Source organism: Dermacentor silvarum, chromosome 2 (genome assembly GCF_013339745.2).
Source record: "Dermacentor silvarum isolate Dsil-2018 chromosome 2, BIME_Dsil_1.4, whole genome shotgun sequence".
NCBI lineage: Eukaryota > Metazoa > Arthropoda > Arachnida > Ixodida > Ixodidae > Dermacentor > Dermacentor silvarum.
Window position 1 is genome coordinate 98,615,199 of NC_051155.1, and position 27,369 is coordinate 98,642,567.

The 27,369-nt window shown below is 46.6% G+C and overlaps 1 protein-coding gene across 1 annotated transcript in view; it reads right to left on the reverse strand.

Moving 5' to 3' along the window:
• Positions 1-4,182: 4,182 nt before the first annotated feature.
• Positions 4,183-27,369, reverse strand: part of LOC119441638 (translation initiation factor eIF-2B subunit epsilon-like) — a 43,982-nt gene continuing 20,795 nt past the window's right edge. Inside the window, 10 exon segments of the mRNA XM_037706241.2 lie at positions 4,183-4,282; positions 5,365-5,457; positions 5,459-5,521; positions 9,143-9,374; positions 14,016-14,106; positions 16,338-16,541; positions 17,119-17,215; positions 19,220-19,365; positions 24,595-24,695; positions 25,303-25,428. Of these exon segments, the coding sequence (XP_037562169.1) occupies positions 4,211-4,282; positions 5,365-5,457; positions 5,459-5,521; positions 9,143-9,374; positions 14,016-14,106; positions 16,338-16,541; positions 17,119-17,215; positions 19,220-19,365; positions 24,595-24,695; positions 25,303-25,428 (1,225 nt within the window). The 3' untranslated portion in view covers positions 4,183-4,210.

A 27,369-nucleotide genomic window follows, 5' to 3' on the forward strand; every position in this document is an offset into this window, starting at 1 on the left:
GACTGCCTGTTGTGCTTCTTGTTTTTTGGCGGTAGCTGTTTATGTGAGCTTGTTCCTGCGTTCAAAAGTGGCGACATTATTTGGGAGCAAACAGTGCTAACATGGGACACAGAACAAGAACACATGGGACACTGCGCTGTAAGAAAAGGACTTCACGTAAAGGAAATCAACTGCAATAGCAAAACTAGGTGAGTTTTGTTTCCAGTGTTAGCGCTATTTGCCCCCAAGTATGTACCCACTTAAGGTTACAGAGTGGGTGCCAAGCGAAGGGAAGTAGTTGAGGATGGCCGAGACTTACGTAGTGTAATGAAATTAGAAAATTCGCAGGTGTAAGATGTATTCAGTGGGGTAATTGGAGATCACTTCCTGCAGTAAACGTGTAGATAAGATGGTGATATTGTACTCACTAGCTCACCTAATTGCTTTATCAAAGTTGGCGTCGTTGCATGTGTGTGTAATTGTTATCGCTGAAGCCTTGAAATAAGTGCACCTCTCCGGCACCAACCTTATTGGTGTGCAGGTATTGTAAAGTTAACAAAAATTTGTAATAATGTCATGACAAGTTTGTACACGAAATGCGCAAGTGTACCAAGTGGTTTGTAAATGCTGGGCGCGTGAGGTATTTGAGATAACCATTCCTTATTGCCGTAGACACCAGCAGGCTCATCATCATCACCAGCAGGCCCGTAACAATATGTATCTAGGCATGCGGCTTCTTGTTGGTTGACCCCTTATCATTCATACTGCACAGTTTGTTCAAAGATGGGAGTGTACAGGTTGACGCAGAAAATGAAACGCCATGCAGTCCTCGTCGCCCTGGCCACACACCACAGCGACTTGGAAATTGCCACCTTTTTGAACGTAGCGAAGTCTTTCGTTTACAAGGTGCAGACAGAACTGATGTGTACGTGGCATCTGTGGCGAAAAGGAAAAAAGCATAGTCAGCGATCAGACGTCGGAACCCCTGATTTTCTCTGGCGGCTGCAAGTCATCGTGAGTTGACGACCCAGGGGAGTCGATGCGGGCCATTGCAAAGGAGCTCCAAGTCGCAGAGTCGACTGTCAGGCTCGCTGTGCACGAGCACTTGAGGTACCATTCCTATGTCATGAGTAAGGGGCAGTTCATGTCCGATAGAACTTGGGAGATTCGTCTGCTCCGGGCCAAGCGCTTGCGAAGCAAGCTGAAGAGACCTGAGGAGCCTGGAATGCTCCGTTTTTTTTTTAAGGCGAAAATAACTTTGACCAAGACCAAAAAGTTAACAGCCATAATGACAGGTGGCTTTGCTCAAGCGCTGATGAGGTGCCTACAGTAATGCACACAAAATTTCTGTCTGTGATGGCGTTAGCCGTCGTTGGCAACTGAGGGTGACGTCATGCCGCCACACTTTTTTTCACAAGGACTCCGCATTAATGCTGTCGCGTACGTGGAGGTGCTTGCCACCATTGTAAATCCCTGGATAGAGACTGTTTTGAAAGGAAGACCTTATGTCTTTCAGCAAGATTCGGCTCCCGCCCACACAGCCTGCGTCACCCAGGAGTGGCTGGCTGACAGCTTCTACGACCACGTCACTCCCAACTTGTGGCCTCCTAGTTTTCCAGATTTAATTCTGCTCGTCTACTATGTCTGGGGCGTCGTTGAGAGAGAGGACAACAAACAGCCACATAATAAAAAAGACTCGCTGAAGGCCGCCATTGCTGACTCAATGGCCAACATCTGTAAGGACCACCTGATGCATGCATGCAGCCGTTTCCAAAGCCTCATTGAATCGGTTATTGCTGCGGATGGTGGATTTATTGAGTACTAATTGTGGAAATAAACCATAAGAGAAGTATTTCCCAAAGTTTGGTGAAAATATATCTATTTTTGCTGGATATATTCTCTGCCTGAAGGCAACATTGTGTTCTCAAATACCTTGCGCACCTGGTATAAGAGCAGCAGGTTTACATGAATGAGTTCTGCTCTAGTTTCGAACAGAGGTAGCATTTTGCAGTAGGTTCAGATTAACACCATTTTGCAAACGCTACTTGCCTATTTCATTCACAAGAAAGCCAAAGTGTATGACATCTGCACCAGTGCCATTAAAAAAAAATGTTGATTTTGCTGCAACAGAATGGTGGTTGCTACCTGTCACCACAACATACCACAAGGGCTGTCTGAAAAGTCGCTGACTATCCTTCCGGAAAGGAGAAGCATCGCCTGGTGTTTTCATTGTCCTAATAGCCCTTCAAAGTAGTTCCCTCCTACCTCCACACATTGAGTCCCGTGGTCCTTCCATTTCTCGAAACAGTCCTGGAACTCCTCCGTGTTAAGTGCTGCTAGGGTAGCCACTACAGTGCACTTGATGTCTTTTCAGGTTTGAAAGCGTGTTCCCTTCACGTGTCTTTCGATTTTCGTAAACAAACAAAAGTCGCACGAGACCATGTATGGTGAGTAAGAAACTTGATAGACTGCCGAAATACTGCGTTGAGCCAGCCAAGGAAGACTGAATCATGTGAGCTGCACAAACAGGGGCACTATCCTTTGTGCAGTTTCAAGGGGGGCTATTACGTAAGTGTGCAATAAGTGGACTGGCCATTTTAGTGAGCACTGAATGGATAGAGCTTGAGAGCCACCGGTGATGATTGGTGCCTGCCCTACCGGCTACAAGCTCTATTCAATCAGTGCGTGCTGAAATGCGACAGTCCAATTAGTGCACACTCACAGAATACCCCCCCCCCCCCCCCCCCCCCCCCGCTCAGGTCTTTGAATTCCTCTGTGAAAATCTTGAGCAAAACTTTGCAGGCACCTCCTGCATACCCATATCATCATTCAAATAGCACTCACCATCTTTGTTGCTATCCCAAGTTGAGCAATTTCTTTGGTAATCAGCCAACGATCTCAATGTCATGTGTCATACTTTATAAAAAATCGCATCATTATGGCGTGTTGGAGACCTTGCAAAGCACAGTTTACTCTCCGCAGTTGCTTGGTCTCCTGTAAAGCACGTAGTTCCACATTTTTATCTGGTTCATGACCGTAGCGTCTTCTCGAAATGCTGCTCATGTATCTTATCTTCCAAATTGCTCCTGCTTGGCTGTCGCCAAGCTTTGCATGGAACTTTATGCAGTACAGTTAAACTTCAATGTAACGAAGTCGCTAAAATGGGCAATTTGCTATGTTATATTGAAATTTGACCTTTTATGCAAATAAGTGCAGTAGCTGATGGATTTTTCTTACATGGAAGGGGCCGCAATATTTTCTGAATTATTGGCCAATTCGGAAAAAGCAAATTTGAATGAGGAAAAAAAAATTGTGTTGAATTTGAGAATCAGTGACAAATGATACGATTTCATACTGCGTCGATGAGATGTTTGCATCGGTGGTACAAAACGAAGCCAGTCACCCTTTCGTGTCCACTCCGTCCCCGCGGCTGATAGTGACGCGCACATTGTGAGGATACTACTATGAAAAGCGCCGGCAGTGGGGAGCAAATGCTTCCTCTGCCTCTCACTTCTATGTGTCTCTGAAACTTGGTTACCCAACCTCCAGTACTAAACGCGTTGGAAGACAGTGCACATGATGTCATACCATCTCAGCACGCCCCCTCTTTGCTTATGTGGCATATTACCTCTAAAGCAGGGCACGTGGGCAGCGTATGCGCTCAGCCATGCTGAAGGCCACGTGCAGCAGTGACAGGCTGTGTGCCAACCTGGCCCCAACTCCACCCCCCCGCACTTTATCGCACTACCGCAAGCTCGCTCCACTCCACCGCACTCTTCCGAGTGTCAACTTGGAAGTCTTGCAACTTCTGCTCCAATTTTTTTACAAATATTTTCAAAAGCAATGAACTCCCTGCTCAAACTGAGACTGCTGGCTTTGATACCAAAGAACTACTGTGTACCTGATTCGATGCATTTTGTGACGTTGCGTCAAGCTATACCTGAACCAAAGCATAGAGAATGCACAAATGAACGAGACCAGTTAATTTTCTTATAACCGCTCTTTGCTGTAAAACATACTGGTATTCCAGTAATGTGCTGAACTGGGCTGGTTGGTGCATTATTAGAAAGAAATCGAACAGTGCTTCGGACAAGTAGAAGGAAAGACAGCACTGTGTCTGTCATCCGTACTTCGTCCTTTTTGAAGCACCGTTCGATTCCCTTCTGATGATTGGTATTTCAGTAAAGACTACCAACATCAGGAGTGGAGGCTTTGACATTATTTATTCAAACTAATCGCTTTCCTCTTCGCTCTCATCGCTTTCTTCTTCGGCTTCCTGCAGCCACTGTACGAATTTGGCACCCTACGTTGGAAAGGAGGCAAAGGAAACACCAGATGAGCATTTCGGGAATGATAACATCTCAGTTTTGACACAATGCCTGAGCACCACACGAAGCACTTTTTTCCCTATGAAGTTGACAATACGTTCAAGTTGTGTCGCTTTGCATGCTAATTAGGTGTTCCATTTAAAAATGGACCATACCACATATGTATGTGCACAGTATGTACAGCCACCCACATCTTTAACTAGCGTGCGCGAGTGGAGACTTGCTGTGCGCCAGCACCTTAAATTAGAAACAAAATAACAAATGACTATTCCATCTTCACGAGCTTTGTGAGCATTGCTTAACCTCAAACGTTTCGCAAGTTCGTTCCATCATAACGCACTGGAAAGCAGAAAAGAAAAATGCATTTACATAAGCTAGCTAAAGATTTGGCCGGCTATACAGTGGTGAGCACTATTAGGGTGAACACCTCATTAGTATTCAAGTTGGTATAACTTCAACATACCTTCTACTTCAGGGGAGAAATGTGCCGAATACAATGCCTAATGATGATGCCGATAAAAGAAATAGCAGTTTTCTTGATTTTGTGCTAAACATGAACTGCTATAGGCTCGTGAATACTAATGAGGTGTTCACCCTAACAGTGCTCACCACAGTATATCTGGCACGAAATGCCACACTAGTACACGTGATTTCATGATCTGGATAGTGTGAGCTGCTGTTTGTCTGCAGAAGGTGCACACAGATATGCACCACTGTCACCTAATCACGTCACATGGGACCACTGTTACTTCTACGTCATATCCAAGGCACGTGTGATGTTTGAGCAATCTACCTCTTTATCAGCGCTGTCCGTATAGTTTCTTGTCTCTGTCTACGTTTAGCCACGCACTTTAAGCATGTTTAGATTGACTCACCAAACTAGCCCAAACATTTACCTTGCTGATTCAGCATTTACTTTCATATTGGATGACTATGCACAAGCAATACTAAACCTCTACGTACTAAATCATCTGAAAAATTTCACATCATTGAACTTAAAGAAGCCAACACAGTCAGAAATGCCCAAAACCCACGACAGAGCAATGCGTCAACGTACCGCCTTCCTGACCAGCCCAGCTGGACCAGGGGTGCTAGGGCTGTGCTCCTGGAACCAATGGACGATGGCCTCCTCGGACAGCAGCTCCTGGTCAGTACATCCACTTGAGGATGCCCCCGACAGCGGCAGAGTACTGTTCATGCAACGCAACAAACTCCTGCAAAGTCAAGAAGAAAAAAAAAGAAACAATGCTCAGAACAGCTCTGCACACGAGGCCTACAAGGCAGTGGATACCATGGCTGGCGTTATGCATAGGCATTTCAAGTATTGACAAAGCCAGTATTAAAGTGCATTACGATGCCAAGTTTCTTATCCGCTGGTCGGCTCACAATGGGTCTGCATTTTCCACTGGTCATTTCAAATTATACATTTGAAGTCCTAGAGCATGTCAGGTCACTTCCGCTGGCTGTTTTTATTTATTTCTGCCGAGATCCAGTACGGGGTACGCAGCTGTGTTTACATCTCACAAATTTCGAAATCTGAGTTGCATCCACAATGTTGTTGAAAGATTCAGTCAGCTCTTTGAAAATTACTAGTAAGATTTAATGTGCCACAGGCAAGGCCTGCTAATGCCACTATGAAAATCAACTCCGCCAAGTAGAGCTGAGAAAACTGCATGCTGTGAAACTAAAATTACTGCTTCTACATAGAAGGTGACCAATGCCTGCTATGTAGTGGGATGTAGTTCTATGTAGTCAGATACCATGCTAGAACAGCATGTCTATCCCAGTAAGCATGTTGCATACAGAGTGTGGACAGCATGTAGTAATTACAAATGATACTTAAAACACGGAGCAGGTCATGACGAATGCGAATGGAGCCACAAGTACCCAGCACTATGAAGATTGCGCAACATACTTATTTTTTACAAGGAACGGTGATGCACTTGAAATAAGGTTTTTTCTTGTATGTGTAACTCTTGTGCATACATTTTCATACATGTTTTTGCGTTTGTAATCCCTCGGCATGCGCTATTTTGCCACGTGTACAGTGGCATCTCGATGATACGAATCTCACGGGGTCACGAAAAATATTCATATTACCCGAAATTCGTATCATCGAAACACAATTAAAACTAGCTAAATTAAAGAGTCGGAGGTGAACTCACTCAGGCACACGCGCGTAAAAAGCATTTACAGTATAGATTACTTATAACGTAACTGTTTATAGTGCAGAACAGGCTACAAAGCGGCCTTTTCCGACTCCCATTTACCCTCCCATAGAACTCCATGTATACGCATACCACTTACAGTGCAGCCGCGTGAGACGAAATACCGGTTATAATGCGGCTTCCGCTGGAAAATCTTGCCGACAAGGGCGGTAGCGAGCACCCACCGACGGGAGAGGAGATCAACGAGGGCGATGCGGAGGAGGAGCATGAGACGTGGAGCATGAGTCCAAGGGCAATAAAATCGTCGCCGCGCGCCATATGTGCGAGTGAAAGCGCGCCTTTCGGGCGGGGGACGCGCGCCTTCACGCACGGAGAGCGAACGCACAGCTGAGAGCAAACGCGACTTCCGTCACGGCCGGGCGCGCCAGTCGAGCCTGGCCCTGCTTCCGTAGCGCGAAAGGCCGGGGGGGGGGTATGCATGGAGGGAGGGAGGGAGGGGGGGGGGGGGCGACGCTGTGCTGTGTGGCACCAAATGCGTATCTTGCAACCGGGCGCAAGGGTAACTGGCGACGCAATCTCCCACGCGAAAGGAGCACAGCGGGAAGGCAGCGCAGGAGGGAGGGAGGGAAGAAGGGAGGGGGGGGGGGGCGGCTTCTACTCTGCCAACAAATGCATTCTTGTACTTTGCGCCTGTGCCGGCTGTCGGGGTTGTCGCGCGCACCGTATCTTGAAGGCGATCTCCAGACGGCTCTGACCTTTGTATGCGCTGTGCTTACGCCGCTCAGTTTCCGTTGAAGCGATAGACCGCACTTCCCCACGCCTGCGTGGGGAAAAGCGCCACCGCGTCAAACTCTTTGCGCCCAGTCGCGACCTCCGCGCCTCTGCACCAAAAGAGAAAAGGAGAAAGCGCGTGACTGCGCGCTGTTCTCTCTCGCGGCCGTCGGTGGGGCGGCGTTTATTCGTATCAACCTGACGCGGGTCGAAAATCGATTCGTAACAACCATTCTCTAGCACGTTGCAAAGTAATGGGACTCGGCCGGGACCACAGAAAAATTTGTATCATCCGGAAATTCGTATTAGCCGTGATCGTATCATCGAGATTCCACTGTACTTGTTCATCTTTCACCGGTGACCGCTCTTCACCGCTCACAAATGTTAACCGTTATCGCTCGGCGCAGGACATGCCTGCATGTATCGGAAGTTTCTCGTACGTTATCGATGCTTCTTTCCGTTGCCTGTTTTCACCGACGCTTATGTTATCTGATTGTATGACCGACGCGAATTGTCTAGAACTTTCTGGAAGACACGCGGGCACCAGGGAATAATCTGGAACATTCCATGACTCATGTATGAAAGCTGGAGCGTTTCGCCGCTGATCAGATTTTCGACGATCGCCGACTGTGTTCGCCGCTTTCGTTATGCTTCGAGTGTAGCTTGCTTTTGTGGGCACAGGTTCGCCCAATAAAATAATCAGTTTCGTCATACAGTCTTTCGACTGTTTACTTCAGCGTCACTACTACGTGACAATATTTAGCCTCGTATGAAGGTCATTCATTATTTGATGCGTTCAATTCATGAGAGAGCCTGAACGAGTGAGAGCCAGGACAAGCCATGCCAGGCTAGAGCCAGGCCATGTTATTTTCTCAATTAATATTTGCCTATTATCAGACTGATATATTCATGTATGTTTGCCCCTCCCCTCTGTAATGTACTACGTACCCTGAGGGTAAAATAAATAAATAAATAAATAAGTGGACCGGCTTTAGTCCGGTTCTAATAAGTGAGCGCGGCTGAGTATAAGTATGATCAGTTAAGAGTCCAAGTCAGCCAGACTCAGCAGAATTGTGGTGAATCCGAGTCCTAATGAGCCCAGCTCAATAGAATTTTCCTGAGTCTGAGTTCGAGCGAGCCATGAGCAAAAAATATAATTTGTAAGCGAGTACGAGTGAGCTTTGTTTATTTTACTGAGCTATGTGTAAGAAAGGAGGGCTTTTCAAAAAAGAACAAGAAGAACGAAACAACATTTCATAAGATAACTGTTTACTCATTGTAATACTTGCGACTTAATAACAATCCCATACAGTTTCTGTCTTGTGCTGAAGTAAAGGTGCGACAACTTTTAATAAGTAAGTAAACAAGTTACACATGCTGCAGATTTATAGTATTGGGGCGACGGCAGGAGTGGGAAAGAGCACATATCAGTAAAATCAGTAAAAAACAAAACAAGAAAACAAGGCAAATGTACAGATGCAACTGACATAGGCAAGTGAACACAAGCAAAGAAAAAATTAGTACAGGTAGAGCAACTTAATTATTTGAAGAGCGCTCAACTACGGTGACTAAAAACTGATATAAATGGCAAGAAAAGAGTACCAACAGGGAACTTGAAAGCTCTATTGTTACACAGGAAAAAAAAAAACTACATTTCAAAGTGTTAGTATGCATTAGAAAGGACACCAGTATGTTCAAAGCGTGAGAACTACTAGTAAAGCTTTCGTTAGCAACTGTGCTATGGCAAGAGTCATAAAAGCCAGTCAGCCTAACATTGATAAACATAAAAGACAAAGAAGCATCAAAGCGTCAGAAGACAAAGCACCAGAAGCAAAGGATGCGCAGCGATATGCTTGTTGACAAGGAACAGCAGCTGCGAAGTGTCCGCCGACTCACCTCGAGCCCAAGCAGGCAGTCCGCCATGGACTCTGGATCTCGGACGTAGTTGACCAGCAGGGCGCGGAACTGGGCGAGGCACTTGCGCAGCTTGCTGCCGTACTCTGCTGCGCTCGGCTGGGTCGCTGCCTCCCCGCCGCCACCTGCCGAGCTCACGAGCAGCAGGGGCATCTCCAGCACCACCCGCGTCACAACTGCTATCACCCCGCGCATGGCAATGTTGTATGCATACCTGCAGGTACCACAGCACGGGCAGCCAGTCAGTTTCACGGCAGGTACAGCATGCACTGTAGTCAGCACTGTATCTCGGCATCTCATAGCAAGCATCCAGCAAGCACCGGAGCTCCGCCAAGAAAACGCCCTAGACTAACGTTGAAATGGCATTAAAGCTTCCAAAAGAAAGTAGAAATCTAATGCGCACTCGATTTTTTAGCAAGAAAAACGGGCAAAGGTCTAATGTGTGTTGCACAATGGCGGCCGATTTTCTATAAGTCACTGGGATTGGGTAGTCCATGGTCTAGTGGGTAGTGCATTTGGCTGTTCTGCTGGGGGAACACGGAAGTCAGTTTTCCCGCAGGTTTTTAAAAAGTAAGCTTCGTCGCAGTACATTTGAGTTATGTAGTCAACCATACGAATGCCGCGAAGGTGGTTTTGGTTTCATATCTGGTTACAGCCGCCGGCAATATTCAGCCCGATTTTGTTGAAAAGAAAAGGTGCACATTGGGTAAATACCATAAACAGGTGTTATAAGCTATGGTTATTGCTTGAAAATCTTCTTAGGGCAGCCCGAAAATAGGCGTTTTCGATAGGAGACGACGTGTATTCAATGCATTCATTGTCCCCTAAGCTCTGCTGAGACAGACACGGCCACTAAAGGGTTGGCTATTGGGACCACCATAAAGCTCATGTGCATCCGGCAAAGGCTAATTTTAGGATTGGAATAACGAAAGTTTGGGGCTTACTGAAATGCATGGGTGCTAACCGGGATCTTGGGTCAGGATCGAAGTAACCAAAACATTGAACTAACCGGAGCCGAATTAACGGAAGTGAGTGAGTGAGTACGAACTTTATTGAGGTCCTGAGGAGAATGAATTAAAGCGGGGCCGGACGCCCCGCCAATCAATCCAGTGGCTCCACCCAGGTCGGGGCCGGTAGACAGAGTCCTTCGGCGACGGCCCGGGCCCTCTGGACAGCCTTGAGCTGAGCGATGAGCTCCGTGCTTCTGAGCGCTGAGTCCCAGGAGGACTGGTCAGGAAAGTCCTTGCCCGAGTTGGCAGGGCACAGCCAGAGCATGTGTTCGAAGTTGTTGTATTTGTGGCCGCAGTGTGGGCATTCAGTAGGAAGGTCAGGATTGATCCTGCTTAGTGTTGTTGGTGTGATGTATGTCCTAGTCTGCAACTGTCTGTAAGTGACGGCCTGTGCTTTTTTGAGGTTTTGGTGAGGAGGAGGAAAAATTCTTCGTGCTAACCTATGATTTGAAGTGATTTCGTGATATGATATGAGTGGGTCTTTGTTGTCTAGATCCCTCCAGGCTGGGTTGAAGCGACGGGGCGGACCGCAGACGCGGAATGTGAGTTCTCGCGCCAGTTGGTGTGCCCGCTCATTCGGATTACAGTCAGGAGGTCCCGAAATGTTGCCCATGTGGGCCGGGAACCATGTGATGTGTGGGGACGTGAGGTTGTCGCCTTCCGTTTCTTGGAAGATTTTGTTGACAACCGTAGCTGCTTTCCTAGAGACGAGGGCCGCCGAGAAGGTTCTGATGGGAGTTCTTGAGTCCGAGTAAATGACGGAGGCTTCTTTGCAGCTTCGAAGGGCCACCGCGATGGCCATTTCTTCTGCTTCGTGAGTGAAGTTGGTAACCACCGTGGCTGCGTTGACGAGTGAGCCATGAACGTCCACCACAGAGACCGCGTATGCGCCTCGATTCCAATATCTGGCCGCGTCAACTGAAGAGGACTTGCGTTTCGTTACGTTTGATGTTGTCAAGGATTGCCTTCGCTCTCGGTTTTCGCCGCCCTTCGTTGTGGGTCAGGTGTATGTTTCTTGGGATTGGATCAACGGCTATTGACCTCTTGGCATTTGTGCATAGTTGCGACCTCTCTGGTGGCATGAAGAGGGGCTGTATGTCTGCTTCTAGTAATATCTCGATGCCCGCCTTTGTGAGTGAGAGCCGACTAATTTGGGCGTTTCGCTGTGCTTCAAAGAGTTCTGTTGTCGTCTTCTGTAGCCCCAATTGGAGGAGTCGTTCCGTGCTGGTGTTTCTAGGGAGGCTTAGGACCTTTTTCAATCCTGTTTGATTAGTGTGTCGATTTTGTTCAGCTCCGTCTTCTTCCAGTTGAGGAAGGGGGCGGCGTAGGTTACATGGCTGATGAGGAAGGCGTGAAATGCTTTCATGAGGTTGTCCTCTTTCAGTCCGTCCCTTTTGCTGGCGACTCGTGATATGACCCTGGTGAAGTTGTGGGTGCTCTTTGTGATGCGTTTTAGTGCCTCTGCGTTGTCATTGCTGTAAGCCCCAATGACCATGCCCAGGACCTTAATTGTGTTACACCTCGGGATGTTTCCTCCGTCCCTGGTGTGTAGGTGAACGGGGAGGAAGCTAAGGAGCTGTCTCTGCCTGGGGCCTTGTTTGCACAGGAGGAGCTCTGATTTGCTGGGGGAGAGCTTCAGTCTCGTGTTTGTAAGGAAAGCCTCCGTGGTGTCCAGCGCTTGCTGTAGGTTCTGCTCCAGAGTGCCTAGCGGGCCGCTCGTGGACCAAATGGTGATGTCGTCCGCGTAAATTGCGTGCCCTACCCCCGGGACTTTCGAGAGTTTGTTTGCGAGATCGTGCATTGCGATGTTGAAAAGAAGCGACGAAAGCACTGACCCTTGCGGGGTGCCGATGTTACCTGGCATGTGCTTTCTGCTTCTGATTTGTCCAACGTTTATGGTGGCCGTTCGGTTATCCAAAAACGATCTTACAAAATTGTGGAAATTTACTCCAAGATCTAAAGTGGAGATTTCGTTGAGGATGTGTTCGTGCCTGACCGTGTCGAAGGCCTTTGTTAGGTCGAGCGCCAAGATGCCTTTTACATCCCTGGATTTGTTGTCTATGACGGCGCTCCTGATGAGTAGCATGGCGTCTTGAGTGGATAGGGATTTTCTGAAGCCTATGAGATTGTGGCGGAATAGACCGTTTTCTTCAATGTGCTCTCCAATTCTATTGTGGATGGCATGTTCCGCGACCTTCCCGAGGCACGACGTAAGGGAGATGGGTCTCAGATTCTCTGCATGGAGTGGTTTTCCAGGTTTGGGGATGAGGACTACATTGGCAGTTCGCCATTCGTCCGGCACCCGGCCTTCAGCCCATACCTCATTAATTTTGCTCGTAATAATTTGTATGGCTTTGTCATCTAGATTTCTGAGTAGTTTGTTTGTTAGTCCGTCTGGGCCGGGGGCCGAGCGTCCGTTTAGGTTGTGAAGGGCATGCACAATCTCCGAAACTTCGAAAGGACGATCCAGCGAGAGTTGAGGTGACCCCTTGTACTCGCGTGTCGGGTCGTCCCACGGTACAGATTTGCGCTCTACCGGCAGGTAGATGTCTGCCAGGGCGTCAGCAAAGTCCTGCGGACTCGTGCCTTCTTTCGTGTGAAGGTGAACGAGCCTTTCCCTTTCGATCGTTAGTCGGGCATTACTCTTGGTCGGTTTGTTGCTGTCGGTGAAGAGTTCTTGAGAAGGCTCCACTTGCTGCCCCTTCTCATTTTACCGTCCGCCTCATTACAAACCTCGTCCCATTGCTGCGCATTCTACTGTACCTACTGGAAGTCTATCGTACCTGTTTCCACAAACCAGTTTTGGTTTTGGTACCCAGGAGGCGGACCTGTGATGACGTCATGATTAACTGGCTTTTATTTTTTATTTTTATTTATTACATACTGCAGTCCGAAGACCAAGCAGGAGGGGAAAAAAGGCTACGCTCCTGCGATCGCCACATGTGAGCACAGCCGGAAAAAACGCACAGCATGCTTGTTCATTTTCTCATGAGCAACGTCATTGTACCTAGCCTTACCACTATACAACGCCAGCAAATTTTACTCTGTCTCATGAGATTGTGATAATGTTGATAATGCTAGATCTGCCATATTAAGAACAACTTTCGTATCACATAAAATGTCATAAATGTTTACCAATACTCACTACGCATTACCCATTTACACGTAAAAAGCATGCTGTAGAGTTTCCACAGCTTAGAAAATATGTGTGAGCGCTTCTTCAACCCTTTACCTCCTTTAGACTTGCTAGGCATGTTCCACGTGTTTTGTACACCAGCTATCGTGGACGAGCTGGGCTAGTCCATGGTAAAAAAAGTGCAGATTTCTCGCCAAAGACAATCTGAGCGTGTCCATGCATCTAGATCTGTTTTTCGGTCACAGATGGCGCTGCAAGAAATTTGAAATCTCGCCAGAACAATCTTTAAAGTCGGCAACAAGAAAAATGGCATCATCGTTGTCAGCCGGCACACTGAGGCCACCCAAAGTGAGACCACATCAAATGAGGCCTTCCTACATGACTAAATTTGATCCCACATGACAGTCGGCTGCATCACAACTCTCACAAGGCACATTTGTTTAGCATTAATGGTGCTGAAAAAGCCAACTTCAAGCACTTCCGTGATCAAGGCAACTTTCTTAAGCATTCAAACATTTTTTTATGTGTTTTTTCCAAATAAATATATTGTTCTGAACGTATTTCTGTCATTTCATTTAATATGGTGATTGCATCAAGCATTTAAAAAATAATCGCCAATTTGTGAATGTTTCTTTCGAAAATAATTTGGGAGATAAAGGGGTAACTTGTCTTTCAGTGACGAAAGAGCCGGGCTCAGTTGTGCACTCACCTCGAAGAGTTGATCTCGAGGATGAGGTTGTCGCACTTGACATTCTCCTCGACACCGCGCTGCAGGCTCTCCACAACCTCGTTGTAGAACACTGCATGGATAGGCGAGCATCTTGCACTGCAACACGTCTTGCAGTGAAGCTCTCAGCGACAGTTCACAACTGCTACAAGAGTAGGAGACATAGCTGTGCACTAAAGCTACCTACTCCAGTTTCTCTGGTGTTCTATCGATAAAAGCTGTGTCTTCCGCCGTAAATTCTCAAAATTATGGTTGGACTTTCACCTTTTTGAAGGGTCAAACCTTCACCTTGTTGAAACAATCACCTTGTTGAGTTCACCTCATTACTTCAACATTTTCAACCTATTTAGGTTCTATGAAAATGTGTTGGAGAATTGAAAGCACTACGTTAAATAGAAAATTTCCTTGAATTGAGTTTTGTTAAAGTTACAGTTGGCTGCAAATATCATTTTCGCGTTATAGTTTGCCCAAAATCCACAGTGCTGCATCCAATGACAGGACATGATGCGAAATACCAGGCAGTTACCTTAATATATGCAAAGTATTGCTTTGTTACCTCCGTGGGTCTCATCACATCTGCATCACTAAATTGATGTGTTATGTATTTTTCATAATGTTCTATATTTTCCACCACTCTTTTTTGAACACTGTTCGCATTTGAATAAAAAGCATTGCTGCTCAAAAACCTAGTTCAGACTGTTAAGGGAATCCCTTCAAAACTATTTTTTTTTAATTTGAAGGTACTAACAGTTGAGTAGAGAACCTCGATAGGAGTGGTGAATGAAATAACGAATCAATACATTAGTATGTCTATACTATAACACTTTGGCACATCAGTACAATAAAAACAATGCATTAGCATTTCAACACAATAACACAATGCAACTGCTATTGCTGTAGGCAATCTACTTTTCCATGGCTATTCAGCTGCTTGAAAGATATGCGTGATGTAAAACATTGTGAAAAACAATGAAGAAAGTAAATCTGCCACACGATGACCTCTACCTAAACGCATACTTTCCACAGCATCTTACTAAAACAATTTACATATAGCATTCAAATTTCCAGTAGAGGTACAATCAGAAATGTTTGAAGATGTATGCAAGACATTTTAATACTATTTTCACCAGCACTTTTGCTTTTAATGCACTATTTTCACATGCACAATTGTGCTCACAGTGCCTGAAGTGTATATTTGGGCTGCTTATTAATTGAAAATGTTATCAAAAGTTTCCAGTTTGATTTTTGTTGGAGAATTACAGCTCTGTTAACGGTAAAACTACAGGTATATCTCAAAAACTGACAGGTCAACAAAATTGAGGTTATGAGAAAAAAAAACTACATGTGCACCCGAAGCTAATGTGCACTCAGTTTTCTTTTTTTTTTAATGTAGCATGACTCCGATTCTGGAAATCAGAAAAGGATAAAACCTGCAGAGCTAACTTTCACAGAAGGGTCATTTATTTCACTTAATCGGGGACTTGCCACTGCTCGCAGATAGCTTTTTACAAAACACGCCGTCGTCCACAGTGTTTGGTGTTCCTCATTTCTTGGACAACTCGCCAACCCCTGCGAATGGGATGGCGGCCCACAGGTATACTAACCACTTTGTCATGTGACGGAAGACTCTGACACAGCGAAAACATGTGATGTGGCTCCAATGCCACTGCTAGCGTTCGCGATGAAGCGCTACATACTTGGTGCTGACTATCGCCAACCTATGCAGAAACTTGTTCTATCACCATCAATGATGATGCAGGCTCTGACAGTGGGCTGTTACAAATGCCACAAACGCGGTTACAGTTTCACATCTGGTTGCAATACGTAGGCAATGTTCAGACCAACTTTTCGGAAAAAAAAAGCAAAGTCTGTGTCAAGTAAATACGATAATCATTAATTGCGCGCTACCATGTTCACTTAAAACTCGGCCAACACCAGGCTGATAATCGGTGCTTTATGCGAGAGATAGCATGTCTTCGACACATTCACCGTCAGGATATGTGCTGCAGCCATTGGGGGGTCACCTTTGGGCCAGGTGTACGTACTGACCAGCGAAGTTCGAATTATTCGGAGAGGAACAATTTCGGAATAAAAACAACGCAAGTCTAGGCAAATAAAACTGTGTGAGTTCTGGTCAGGACTTTTGGTCGGGATTGGACTGACAGAGACCTACTACATTAAAGAAAAAGAAGAAAAAAAAAGCGCTATACAAACTCGGCACATCAAAATATTTAAGTGCAAATTTGATCAGAATCTACACCCCCTTGGCAAAATCTGTACTCAACACGCGAGAAGCATACTGACACTTTGTGTCGTCAACAGGTGATGCGGAGCCATCCGAGGAGAGGTCGTCCTCCTCGGGACCGCTGTCCTCGTCCTCCGAGGAAACCGGTGGCCTTCCCCAAACGTCCTCGGGCAGAGCCTCGTCGTCATCATCCTCGTCGTCTTCCTCCTCCGGACGACAGAGGAAGCCGCGCCCTTCCTTGCCCACCAGGGCAGGGTCGCACTCTGTGCAAAGCAGACACCGCGAACGTGAGAGTTTTGATCCAGATACCAACACCGCAATACAATGTGCAGGTCAGGTAGAGCACGCTGATGTCTGAGTTCAGGGATCGAGTTTTCTGCCCTCCACTATGGCCTGTTGCTAAACGACACTTGAGAAAACCGTACTTAGTTGCGATCATTGTTTTAAGACACTTGACATGCTTTCGAAAAATAGAAAGTGCTCAGAAAATGCGGTTCTCTTTTTACTGCCTGTCCAAACCGAGAACTGACTGCAGATTGGACATATAATGTGCATGATGCAGGAATACATTCCCAACCATTGAGCGAAAATAGCAAGTTCCTTGTGTAGCTCTCAGGGCAGGGGCAAACCCAAGTGGGAGTTTGCATAGCGAAGGCAAGAGTCTGGTCCAGCCGCCGTGATGGATACAAGAATGACTGGCTCATTTAGCAATGCTCACTCGACTGCTGGTTGCCTCGTTAATGAAGCCTCAAATGACACATTACCTCGGCCACATTTTCTGCAATGCATCTGAGATTGTTGGGTGGTTGTTTTGACATTGTGATTGGATGGGAGACTTGCCTTCAACATGTCCAGGTTCGTCTTCAAAGCCGTCCGTGTCGGGTGTGGACTGGAGCAAAGTGCCTTCCTTTAACTTGATGTCGGGTCCCACCACCACCTGAGAGCGGCACAATTAGCAGAAATACGCATCAAATCGCATATACTGGAAAGTGTTGCAATAGTCGAGAGTAATGGTGAGTTAATAAATGTGCATACAGGAAGCATAGCGTGAACACAAGATCAAAGATCGAGCATGACAATCAAGTGAACTGAACAGAAGGACATCACAGACACTCGATTCTCAAAGACCAAAAGGCACTCAATGTAGGCTCTCGAACTTGCGCGAGTCACTTCTTGCAGGCCACTATGTTCATGTCTTCCTGAAGTGAAAGATATTTAACACTTTCGTGACCGTGCCTATTCCCACCGATAGCATGTTATTAATGGTAGACATTTGAATTTTGGTGCTCTCCGAGCACTTCTGGACAGCCAGCACCACCGAATGGGTTAAAGAGAACCTATTTTACGAGTTTCGCTTTTCTGTTTTTCTTTTCCACCGCGCGTGGATTTATAAAGCACATTCGTAGTCTGTGAGACGAGCGCTCCTAGTTTTGGCACCAACGTCGTGCACCGCTGCCCCACGGAAACGGCAAATTTCGACGAATTTTGACTGAAACCCTTGCGTTAGTCACGGTCACGTTAGATTCGAGCAAATACGTTATTGTGAATGCATGCACTAAATTCTCATCAGTGACTACTACACCAACTAGGCTTCACTAGTTTCAGATTTGAGGAGGGGCCGGTGACAAGGCCAACAACTACGGTGGTGACGTATCAGAATGAAAATATAGCTATTTCTGCTGAACTCTGTGGACAAATTAGCACACAGTCGTGCAGTGGAAGTTGGAATTAACCCTTTACAGTCCAAAACTTCTACCCACTTTCCGGCTGTTCTGGTCCGAAACTATTTTGCCAGTTTGTGGCGCCGCTAAGAAAACCATTAACTGTGGAAGAAAAACTCGCAGGATATTTATTTTTTCTCTTGCATTCTGCAGGCAACTCCTCTACCGATATTTGAGCAGCGTGTGATACCGCTCGAAGCATTCTCCTGGGTGCAGGCCAGGGTTGTTACTGCAGGTTTTGCAGAAAAACACAGTTTCCCTCCTGCCTCGGTTTGTTTTTCGATCGCTAAAAGCGGCACAGTCCTTGCTGCCTCGGCCTGGGAGCTTGTAGATGAACAGGCTCCTCCCATCTAGCCTTTCCTCACACGCCTTCCGTGCAGACAGGCCTCGCTCTTTGGCTCTAGCACTCACGTCACCCACCAGCTGTAGGATGAGGTTGCGGCGGTACTGTAGGTGTCACTGTTCTTTCTCACCATGATTCTGCAGCTGTGTGTGCCTCCAAATAAAGCTATTGATAATGGAAACACCCAAGAAGCTTTCACTAAATGCACCACCGTAAAATGCATGCGATGAAAAAGTGGTCATGCTTTTCAGCGAACTGCGCGAACGTGCTGTTCCGCGCGCAAGTGAGAACGCTCTGGTATCCAGAAGCCGTGCTGAACATTGTGCTGCACCCTAGTGCAAAGAGAAGTAAACTTCAACAAACAAAGTTTATTTATCCCTCAAGAGATGGCACATCGTGAATACAAAAAATGCGCAAGAATGGCAGCGAGAAAAACCGCGAAATTTAACCCCCGAACCCCCTTGTCGGGCGGTGCCCGACAGCGGACCGCTACGGCCGTGTTGCGTTGTCGGGCCCTGCCCGACATCAGACCGCAAAGGGTTAATGCCAGGGCGTGCTGTAAGGCGTCTGAAATTTAGGTAGTCCTTCTACATTAGGTCTATGAGGCTAGTGGCAATGCCATGAACAATTAAGCATGCCCGAATTATAAGTCGGTGACTGTAACCCCACAAACTGGTAATAACTTCAGGTCGCGAAACTTAATTCGAAGCCCTCCGCTGAGCTGTCTCTCATAGCCCTAGTGTTGCTATGGAGCCCCCCCCCCCCCCCCCCCCCCCAAAAAAAAAAATCCCCGGTAATCAATCTTATTAAGGCATTACAGCTATGGTGGCAACACGAATTCACATTGCAAGCTCTGCCGCCAGAATCACGCACTCACCCCGAAGGAAAGCACACATCCGGGTGTCACGGTGACGCTGCGCTTTACAACCACACCACTGGCCAGCAGGCACTGTTGCAGGCGGCAGTCGTCCTCCACGACCACGTTGTCCCACAGGTAGGCATTGCGCAGCTGCACATTGCGACCTGTAGCCACAGTATAATGCAATGACACACGAGGGTGAGTGGAAAATTATCAGCACTCTGGGTATACTAAAGCTACTGCTGGCCACAATGTTTTACAAGCATTTTTCATATATGCAGTCCCTCTCCCTTCACTGAGGGCTGTGCCGGTAATTAACATGCTACACCAATTCAGTTGCAGATGCTGTGAGAAAGAGGAAAATTGCAGTTTCACCCATAATGCAAAGCGGTGACGTGATAGCTTCAGCAATATGTATTATATTCGGCAAGTCTTGCCCTATTTCGTCTGGTATTGGTTAAGTGTGCTGTCAGCCAATCAAAGCGCTCTGCTGTAGCAATGGCAGAGTAGCTGACAGGTAAAACCTCCAACTGTCACTCTCTGGGACCATAGTTGAAATCCACTCAGGGCACCGTAGATTTTTAACTTTTTTTAATGGACTTCTTGCAAAGTGCTTTGGGATTCCTGAAGATGAACACCAGTGGACATCAAAACAGCTAGGGGAGTGGGCCTATAACAGCTACTACTGCTACCAAATGACTGCCCCATTCGTGATCCACAAAAAAGACAAAGCATGTTGTAGTTAGTTTCCCGATTTCATGCCACGTCTAGTCCAGATATTTATAGAATATTTTGGCCACAGTATGGAGGTTGCTTCCAGTTGCTAAGAAATATGCGTGAATATTAGTGCTTATTATTATGATTTTTTTTGTGTGTGTGTGAAAATTGACTTACTGAAAATCTCCTGTGGCAGGTAGTACCATTCTGTCACATCAGCTACACTGCGTGACGAGGCAGATATTGTTTATACGACATATTGCCATTTGGTGGTAGCTCATTAACAAAGGTTCGTTGACTGCTCTGTAATTATAACCACTGTAGGGTACTTGTTTCAACTGTGGATTTAAAGTCGAGTGGTAATAAATCCACTTAGCAGATGATATCCCGTGCATAGTGCCAGTTTTAAGAAACATGTCCTTAAAATCCGAGTTGATATGTATCGTTTCGATCACCACTTATCAGCACTATATTTTCCCACAGCGCTGATTCAGGAGTGTTCGAGAGCCAGTCAGCATGCACATTTTATTTTATTAGTTTGCTCTTTTGTGCTTTGGCATATGCAAGGGACAACTGCGCATTTGGTGCCATTCTCATAGGATTGAATGATTGAATAAATGTTTTATTTATTGGATGGCTCTTTCGCCTAACTGGATTCTGCATCTTGTGACCATTCGTCATTTGCTGCCCTGCTGCTCAGCTTGCAAGACACTGATGACAAACTTCAGCACTAAATGGCTGTCAAAATAGGCAAAGCAAATGGTGTGCAATGTCTATGTTGATTGAATTATAGCACAGTTGAAGAAAAATTTGAACAAATTAAGGACCGCACAAAGAGCGATGGAACGAAAAATCTTAGGAGTAACGTTAAGAGACAGGAAGAGAGCGGTGTGGATCAGAGAACAAACGGGGATAGCTGATATTCTAGTTGACATTAAGCAGAAGAAATGGAGCTGGGCAGGCCATGTAATGCATAGGATGGATAACCGGTGGACCATTAGGGTTACAGAATGGATACCAAGAGAAGGGAAGCGCAGTCGAGAACAGCAGAAAACCAGGTGGGATGATGAAGTTAGGAAATTTGCAGGTGCAAGTTGGAATACGCTAGCGCAAGAAAGGGTACTTGGAGATCACAGGGAGAGGCATTCGTCCTGCAGTGGACATAAATATAGGCTGATGATGATGAAGAAAAATTTGTTCTGGTGTGACAGTTGAACCTAGTACAGCCTTTTCAAGTCAGTCGCTCTACCAAATGAGCAAACCAGGAACCCAGCATATAGATGGCAGCATGAAGGTGAAGTAATCGACAATCAGAAGAAAACATTGGCCTTGGTATTAATTTCTACAGTCACCATGAAAAAAATTGCAACACAATGAGGAGTTAAAGCTGATAATCCCACCAAAGACAACATTCCTACTCTGACATTCCATACTTTATTAACAATTAATCAACCAAGTTTAGAAGTCACACATGTATTCCCCTATGCATTAAAGACACTTCCTTAGTTCAAAATTTTGAGCTACCTCAACCAATATTTCTGTCCCGTAAAGGTTAATTGTTAGAAGTTGACCGTGCATAGTAAGCGACAACAATACTTGCAGTGTTAATGCATGCAGAAACAGATCCTTTTGGTGCAACCACCTGGCTACTGCCCAAGCTACAGGTTTTAGTCTCCAGAAATGTCACGAGAACATCATAAAGCACAAGACAGTTTCCAACATCATGTTGTTGAGCAACCCACCACCAGATGGGGCCACCAGAGCTGCTCGTGCCAGCCACATCTGTAGGTGTTCTGGTAATCCACAGAATGCAATAGCATAGCGATGGGCTAAAACTTTCAGATAAAGACTGCAAGGAGTACTGACGGATATTTTTGAAGTCAGATATATTCAGATATAGTCAGATTTTTTGGCAGATATATTTGAAGTGTCATGACGTCACGTCATGACAAGAAAAATTTTCTAACATCGTGTAGCAGTAAGGCTAGGCACAACAACGTTGCTCATACGAAGATGGTTGAATTAACGTGTGGCAGACACAGTGATTGAAGGAGCAAGGAGATCCAGGGTATGTACCATGAGGCATCCATTTCTTGGACACCGAAACTGGTTCGTAGATACAAGTCCAGTCAAACCTCGACATAACAAAGTTGTACTTGCAGCGAAAAATGTCGTTAAATTGCGAATTTCGTAAATACGAGGTTTTAAAAGTTGTGAAGTAAAAATAATTTAACAAATTCCCAGGACATTTCTGGTGGATAGTACTTTCTCAGTAACCACTAATACAGTGGAATCTCGATGATACGATCACGGCTAATACGAATTTCCGAATGATACGAATTTTTCCGTAGTCCCGGCCGAGCCCCATTACTTTGCAATGTGCTAGAGTACGGTTGTTACGAATCGACTTTCGACCCGCGTTGGTTGATACGAATAAATGCCGCCCCACTGACGGCCGCGAAAGAGAACAGCGCGCAGTCACGCACGTTTTCCCTTTCTCTTTTAGTGCGGAGGCGTGGGCGCGGCGCCGTACAGCGTGGAAGCTGCGACTTGGCGCGAAAAGTTTGAAGCGGTGGCGCTTTTGTTGCTTTTGTGCTATTCCTCCTTTTCGGCGGCCGCCCATCGGACGGAGTGGCTGCTGTGCTTCGGGCCGCGTTCTTTGCGCTTGTGCCATTTTGCCTAGTCGCAGCGAGCTATGTCAACCGAGATACGATCTCGGCTGATTCGCGCGGCGGTACGCCGAGGCGGGGGAGCCTCCGTTGGCGCGTCTTCCGTCGACTGCGTTATCGGTGCCGATGACACAGGGCGATTGTCGGTTTCGCTGCTGGAGTCACACGGTGCAAGATAGCGCGGCACGTAATCCACGGTGCAAGGTAGCGTGGCACGTTCAGTCGGGTGCTCCTCCGCTTCTCCCGCTAATCGCCGTATTTTTCTTGCCGTAGGAGGCTTGCGCTTCCGTATTCCGAAGGCGTGCTTCGTCCAAAATTTCTTCTCCAACGAGCGACGATCCATCACTAATCTGGAGCTCTCAGTAATCCGAATTCTGCATGTCAAGTGAAGACGCTGGCGTGGTTTACAAAGCAGACAACTGTGGTTGCCATCTTGCCCCTGCCACAGCAGCAACCACTAGAGAGACGCCTTTCAGCACGGCAGCCAATCGGAGGCCCGCTTTCATCGGAGGGCCCGTGTGACTGCCTATCGCAGACCCGCGCTTCTTTTGAGTTTGCGTGTTTGTTACAAGATGGCGACGACGGACGAATTGAGAAGCGGAACGGCGAAACTTTGAGCTTTCGAACGATACCAAGATGGCGGCGCTCGGTGGCGGGAAATACGAGATATGTCTCCGTGAATTGCGGTGATCTGGCGCGATTTAAAGCTGTTTTCTCGCCCTGCGCACTGACGAATAAATATTTTTCAGCCACTTTTAGTGCGTTTTCAGCCAAACCATTTTGATACAGCGTAGATTAGGCATTGCAGATACCGAAACGCGTGGTTTTCAAAAATATATTTTTCTCGCGATTTTCGCGATCTGATCCCCTCATCCCCCCATAATTTGTATAGTTTTAATTGTGTTTCGATGATACGAATTTCGGCTAATACGAATATTTTTCATGACCCCGTGAGATTCGTATCATCGAGATTCCACTGTATACAAATTGCAAGGTCAGGCCATAATAGCATGGTTATGAGCGCCAGCTCATGCGGTGCAGATCGCGCCGAGAGCAATGCATCGATGTGGCTGACAGCGTCCGAGATTAGCGTGTTGCGTCACGCAGCGCCGTAGATATTGGACGCCACGGCTGACCGTGCTTAGTGCCCACAGCCGTCATCAGATGGCGCCCTCAAATTAAAAATGATATTGTAAAAAGATACAAATATTCACTCCGAGAAAAAAAAAGAACGTCGCAGTGTTGCCAGGAAGGCAGAGCACCTTCGGCTTGGTCATTGCACTTGCTGATGATTATCACGAAGATACGACGTGTGGCCCACACTTGGAGGAGAGGAGACGCGCACGATAGAAAGAGAGGGCGGATAGGCGCGCATCTCCTGCCAACCTCCCCCCCCCCTCTTAGAGTGTCCTTGGTCACGTTATTGTGCACTCTCTCCTTCCCCACCCTCCTTGCGCAGAAGGAATCGTCAGCTCTTGTGTTTCTCCGAGCGCTCTGAGCTGCTGTGCGCCCCGCAGCCTCCATAAGTTGTTACGCAACAAATGGAGCAGTAGTTTCTTGGGTACTGCGTCCCGCGGTGTGAGCTTTGACGGCATTTTTGCTGCTCAAACTTTTGATGTGGAAAGACGCTCTAAATATTTTTCTTCGGGTGACATTTTTATAGTTTTATGCTACATTTAACAGCCATACAGGCTCCAAGTACATGAGCTCTCCCCTCATGCAATACCGCGGCAGCAGGTGTTCCCTTTAGCCCGCTCTGCTCCGTCAAGACCCGAGCCAGCAAGCGCGAGCCAGCGTCACAGCCAATGAGAATGTGCTCGTGACGTGGCGTCGCAGCCAATGGGAAGTTTCGTTGCTACAGATGCCGCCGGCTTTATCACTCAATATTTGATGCTTTTGCATCAATATGTCAGTACTCCATGAAGGTTGTTCACGGTTGCTTCACAGTAGAGTGCATGCACTGTTTTGCCGTCTGTCGGGATTGAATAGAACACTGCCTCCCCTCACCAATGGTGCAGTTCCGACCAATCACAGAGTTCGCCACGATGGTGTTGTCCCCGATTCTGGTGCCGGAGCCGACAAATGTGCTTGGCTCCAGGACACAGCTCCTGCAGGTCAAGATTTCAAACATGAAAGGCGCTCATAGGTCCCGACTGACCAGCCCCACGCAGAACACTTGCTAGAAAGAATATACGAGAGGCTGTGTCCTCATCATGTGATGAATGCCACCGAGTGGCTCCTTGGCCAACAATACTATATTTATTCGAATATAAAGCGAGGTTTTTTCCCAGAATTTTTAGCCTCGCAGGCCTTATACGCAAATTTTGCCTCTAAGTGTGGCTTCACGGCAATGCATGCCGTGGTGCCGTGAAGCCACACTATAAAGAGAAATTCGCACTGCTGTGAAGCCACACCTAAAGGCAAAATTCGCATATAACCTGCACTCTGTGCATTGAAGCTCCCTTCCCCCCTATTTCACGGTCGCCATTTTGCATTTTGCCTGCGTTAGTAAGTCAGTATTTCAGGCGATACCCACCGAGTCACGATAATTCGTCAGCTACTCTGTATTGCCTTATATTAGTGTGCATACTCCAGTTTTTTTTCTTGGATCCTTCCAACTGCACCCTCACCTTATAGCGATGACCACCTTATAATCGAATAAATACGGTATATGCTGCACTTACTGCGTACACCGATTTACAGCAAAAAAAGTACCTTGAGAGCTGCAGTCCCGCGGTGGGTTTGTAGATGTTGTGCCGGTGGTACACACATGCCGGACCGCCCTCCTCGACAAACAGGTCGGGCACAAGCGGGTGGCTCCACCTCTGCAGAACGTCCTGGCTGCAAACGAAGAAGCTTTGTGGTTGGCTTGCTCGGCCATGCACAGCGAATTCGGGGCTAAGGCACCAGAAGATTTGATGCATCGAGTGCAGGACATCAATGGAAGGCACCAAATAGCCTGCTTGCCTTCGTGTATGTTGCTTATCTTGGCATTGAAAGTATGGCAACATCAAGCGCCCCCAAGGGGTGAGGGGAAGGTAAGCATGCGTCTCCTCTCCTAGCCCAGCCGTGGCTATGCACGGCTGTCAGTGCGGCTGAGTCATATGCAGCCTGTGTACTCTCTATCTTGGAGGTAACCTGAGGCGGGTGCAATAACTGGGCAACCAAAGATGGCGGAGACATCATGTGCGCCGTCTTCCCGTGCATTTAGTGCTGGAGGTCGCGTAATCTCGAGTTTTGGAGACACGTTGAATTGAGAGGCAGATGAACCTCCAAGGATCGGGACAGGCTAAAGGCCACGATTCGCAGCCCTGACCTGACCGAGGAACTATGGGCCGTCCAGCAAGCCCACGAAGCGGCCAAAAGGCTCTGCCTGCGGGTCCCAACGTGGGAGCAGCCCACTTTGTGAGGCATGTTTTCCTTTCTTCCTTCCTCTCTGCCTGCACTCTTTCGTGACAGCGTCATCCCACTGCGGGCAACACTATCAGGTGCAGCAGCGGAGTGGATGCTAAAGCTTCGCAGGCTTTGCTTTGTACCTCCAATGTGAATATATTGATAGCACAGCACACCTTCGGTCGCCGACTGTCAAATTCAAGAAAATTATTATTTCTTTTTGTCTCATTGAACTTCATTGTCTACGATCACCTGATAATTTGGAAAATTTTACAGCCCCTTTCGAGCAAGAAAAATCAGGCGGCGACTGCACTAATCTTCAGAAAAGTCGAATTCAAACATAATGAAGTAAAGTGCCAATTTCAGTGATTTGTTATATACAGCATTGAGGTTTAACTGTAAGACGATATAGAAAACATGAAATGCTTGCAGAAGAATCTAGAGTCCTCTGAAAACCGAGAACTTAAGACTAGAAGTCGCCACTGCATGTGTCCAGTGTGTGCATCCACAAGGCTCGTTCCCTCTTCGTAGTTGTATAATGAGAAACACTTGTTACAAAGAGAAACAATGTGCATAAAATCATGTATAAGAACAAAATATACAAGTGCATTAATTATATAGTAAGCAGCACACAGTCTTCAACAAAGCTTAACACTTACGTGAAACAAATTCCAGTAGAAATCATTGGCACTGATTATCGAAGTCGGCAATAGCTTTCTGGAATTCGGCTGCATTACCATGGCAATATCTGGCTGTAAAAGAAACTCTCATGGTAATGCGGCAAAATTCCAGAAAGCTATTGCTGACTTTGTATTATGCATCTTTTGAGACCTTTTTATTACATACTTTCCCAAATTTATCTTGCGACGTTACACTTTTTGAAATGCTTTTGGTGACACCATCAACTAATTTGATTATCTTCAAATTGTTCTTCAAAGATGCCAAATATCACACACCAAAAACTAGCACAATTTAAAACCTTCCTTACTGGGACCGAGGAAACCAATTAACTTTATTGACAGCATTTCAGCACGTTAAACATTCCAGACGGAAATCTTCCTAAGCAATGAAGTGAAGATCTGACTTTAACTTCTGGTAAGATTTGGCCATTTTCGGAACACTGAGGAGCCGTGACAAAAAACTCCAACAAGAGGTAGTGTCAAAACTGGCCTCCAGTGCTCTTAGAACTTCAACTCAAAACTCAAAGTTTGCGCATTGGCACTTTTGTTGGCTTGGCCACATCATAAAATCTTAAAATGACAGCAGCAGTGAAGAGACAGATGCTTCCGTCGGATGGTCTAATTTTCTGCTCCAACATCTATGCTGCTTTAATGATGCCTCAAACATGGGCACATGCTCAGAAATACACATTGTTTTTATTATTGTACT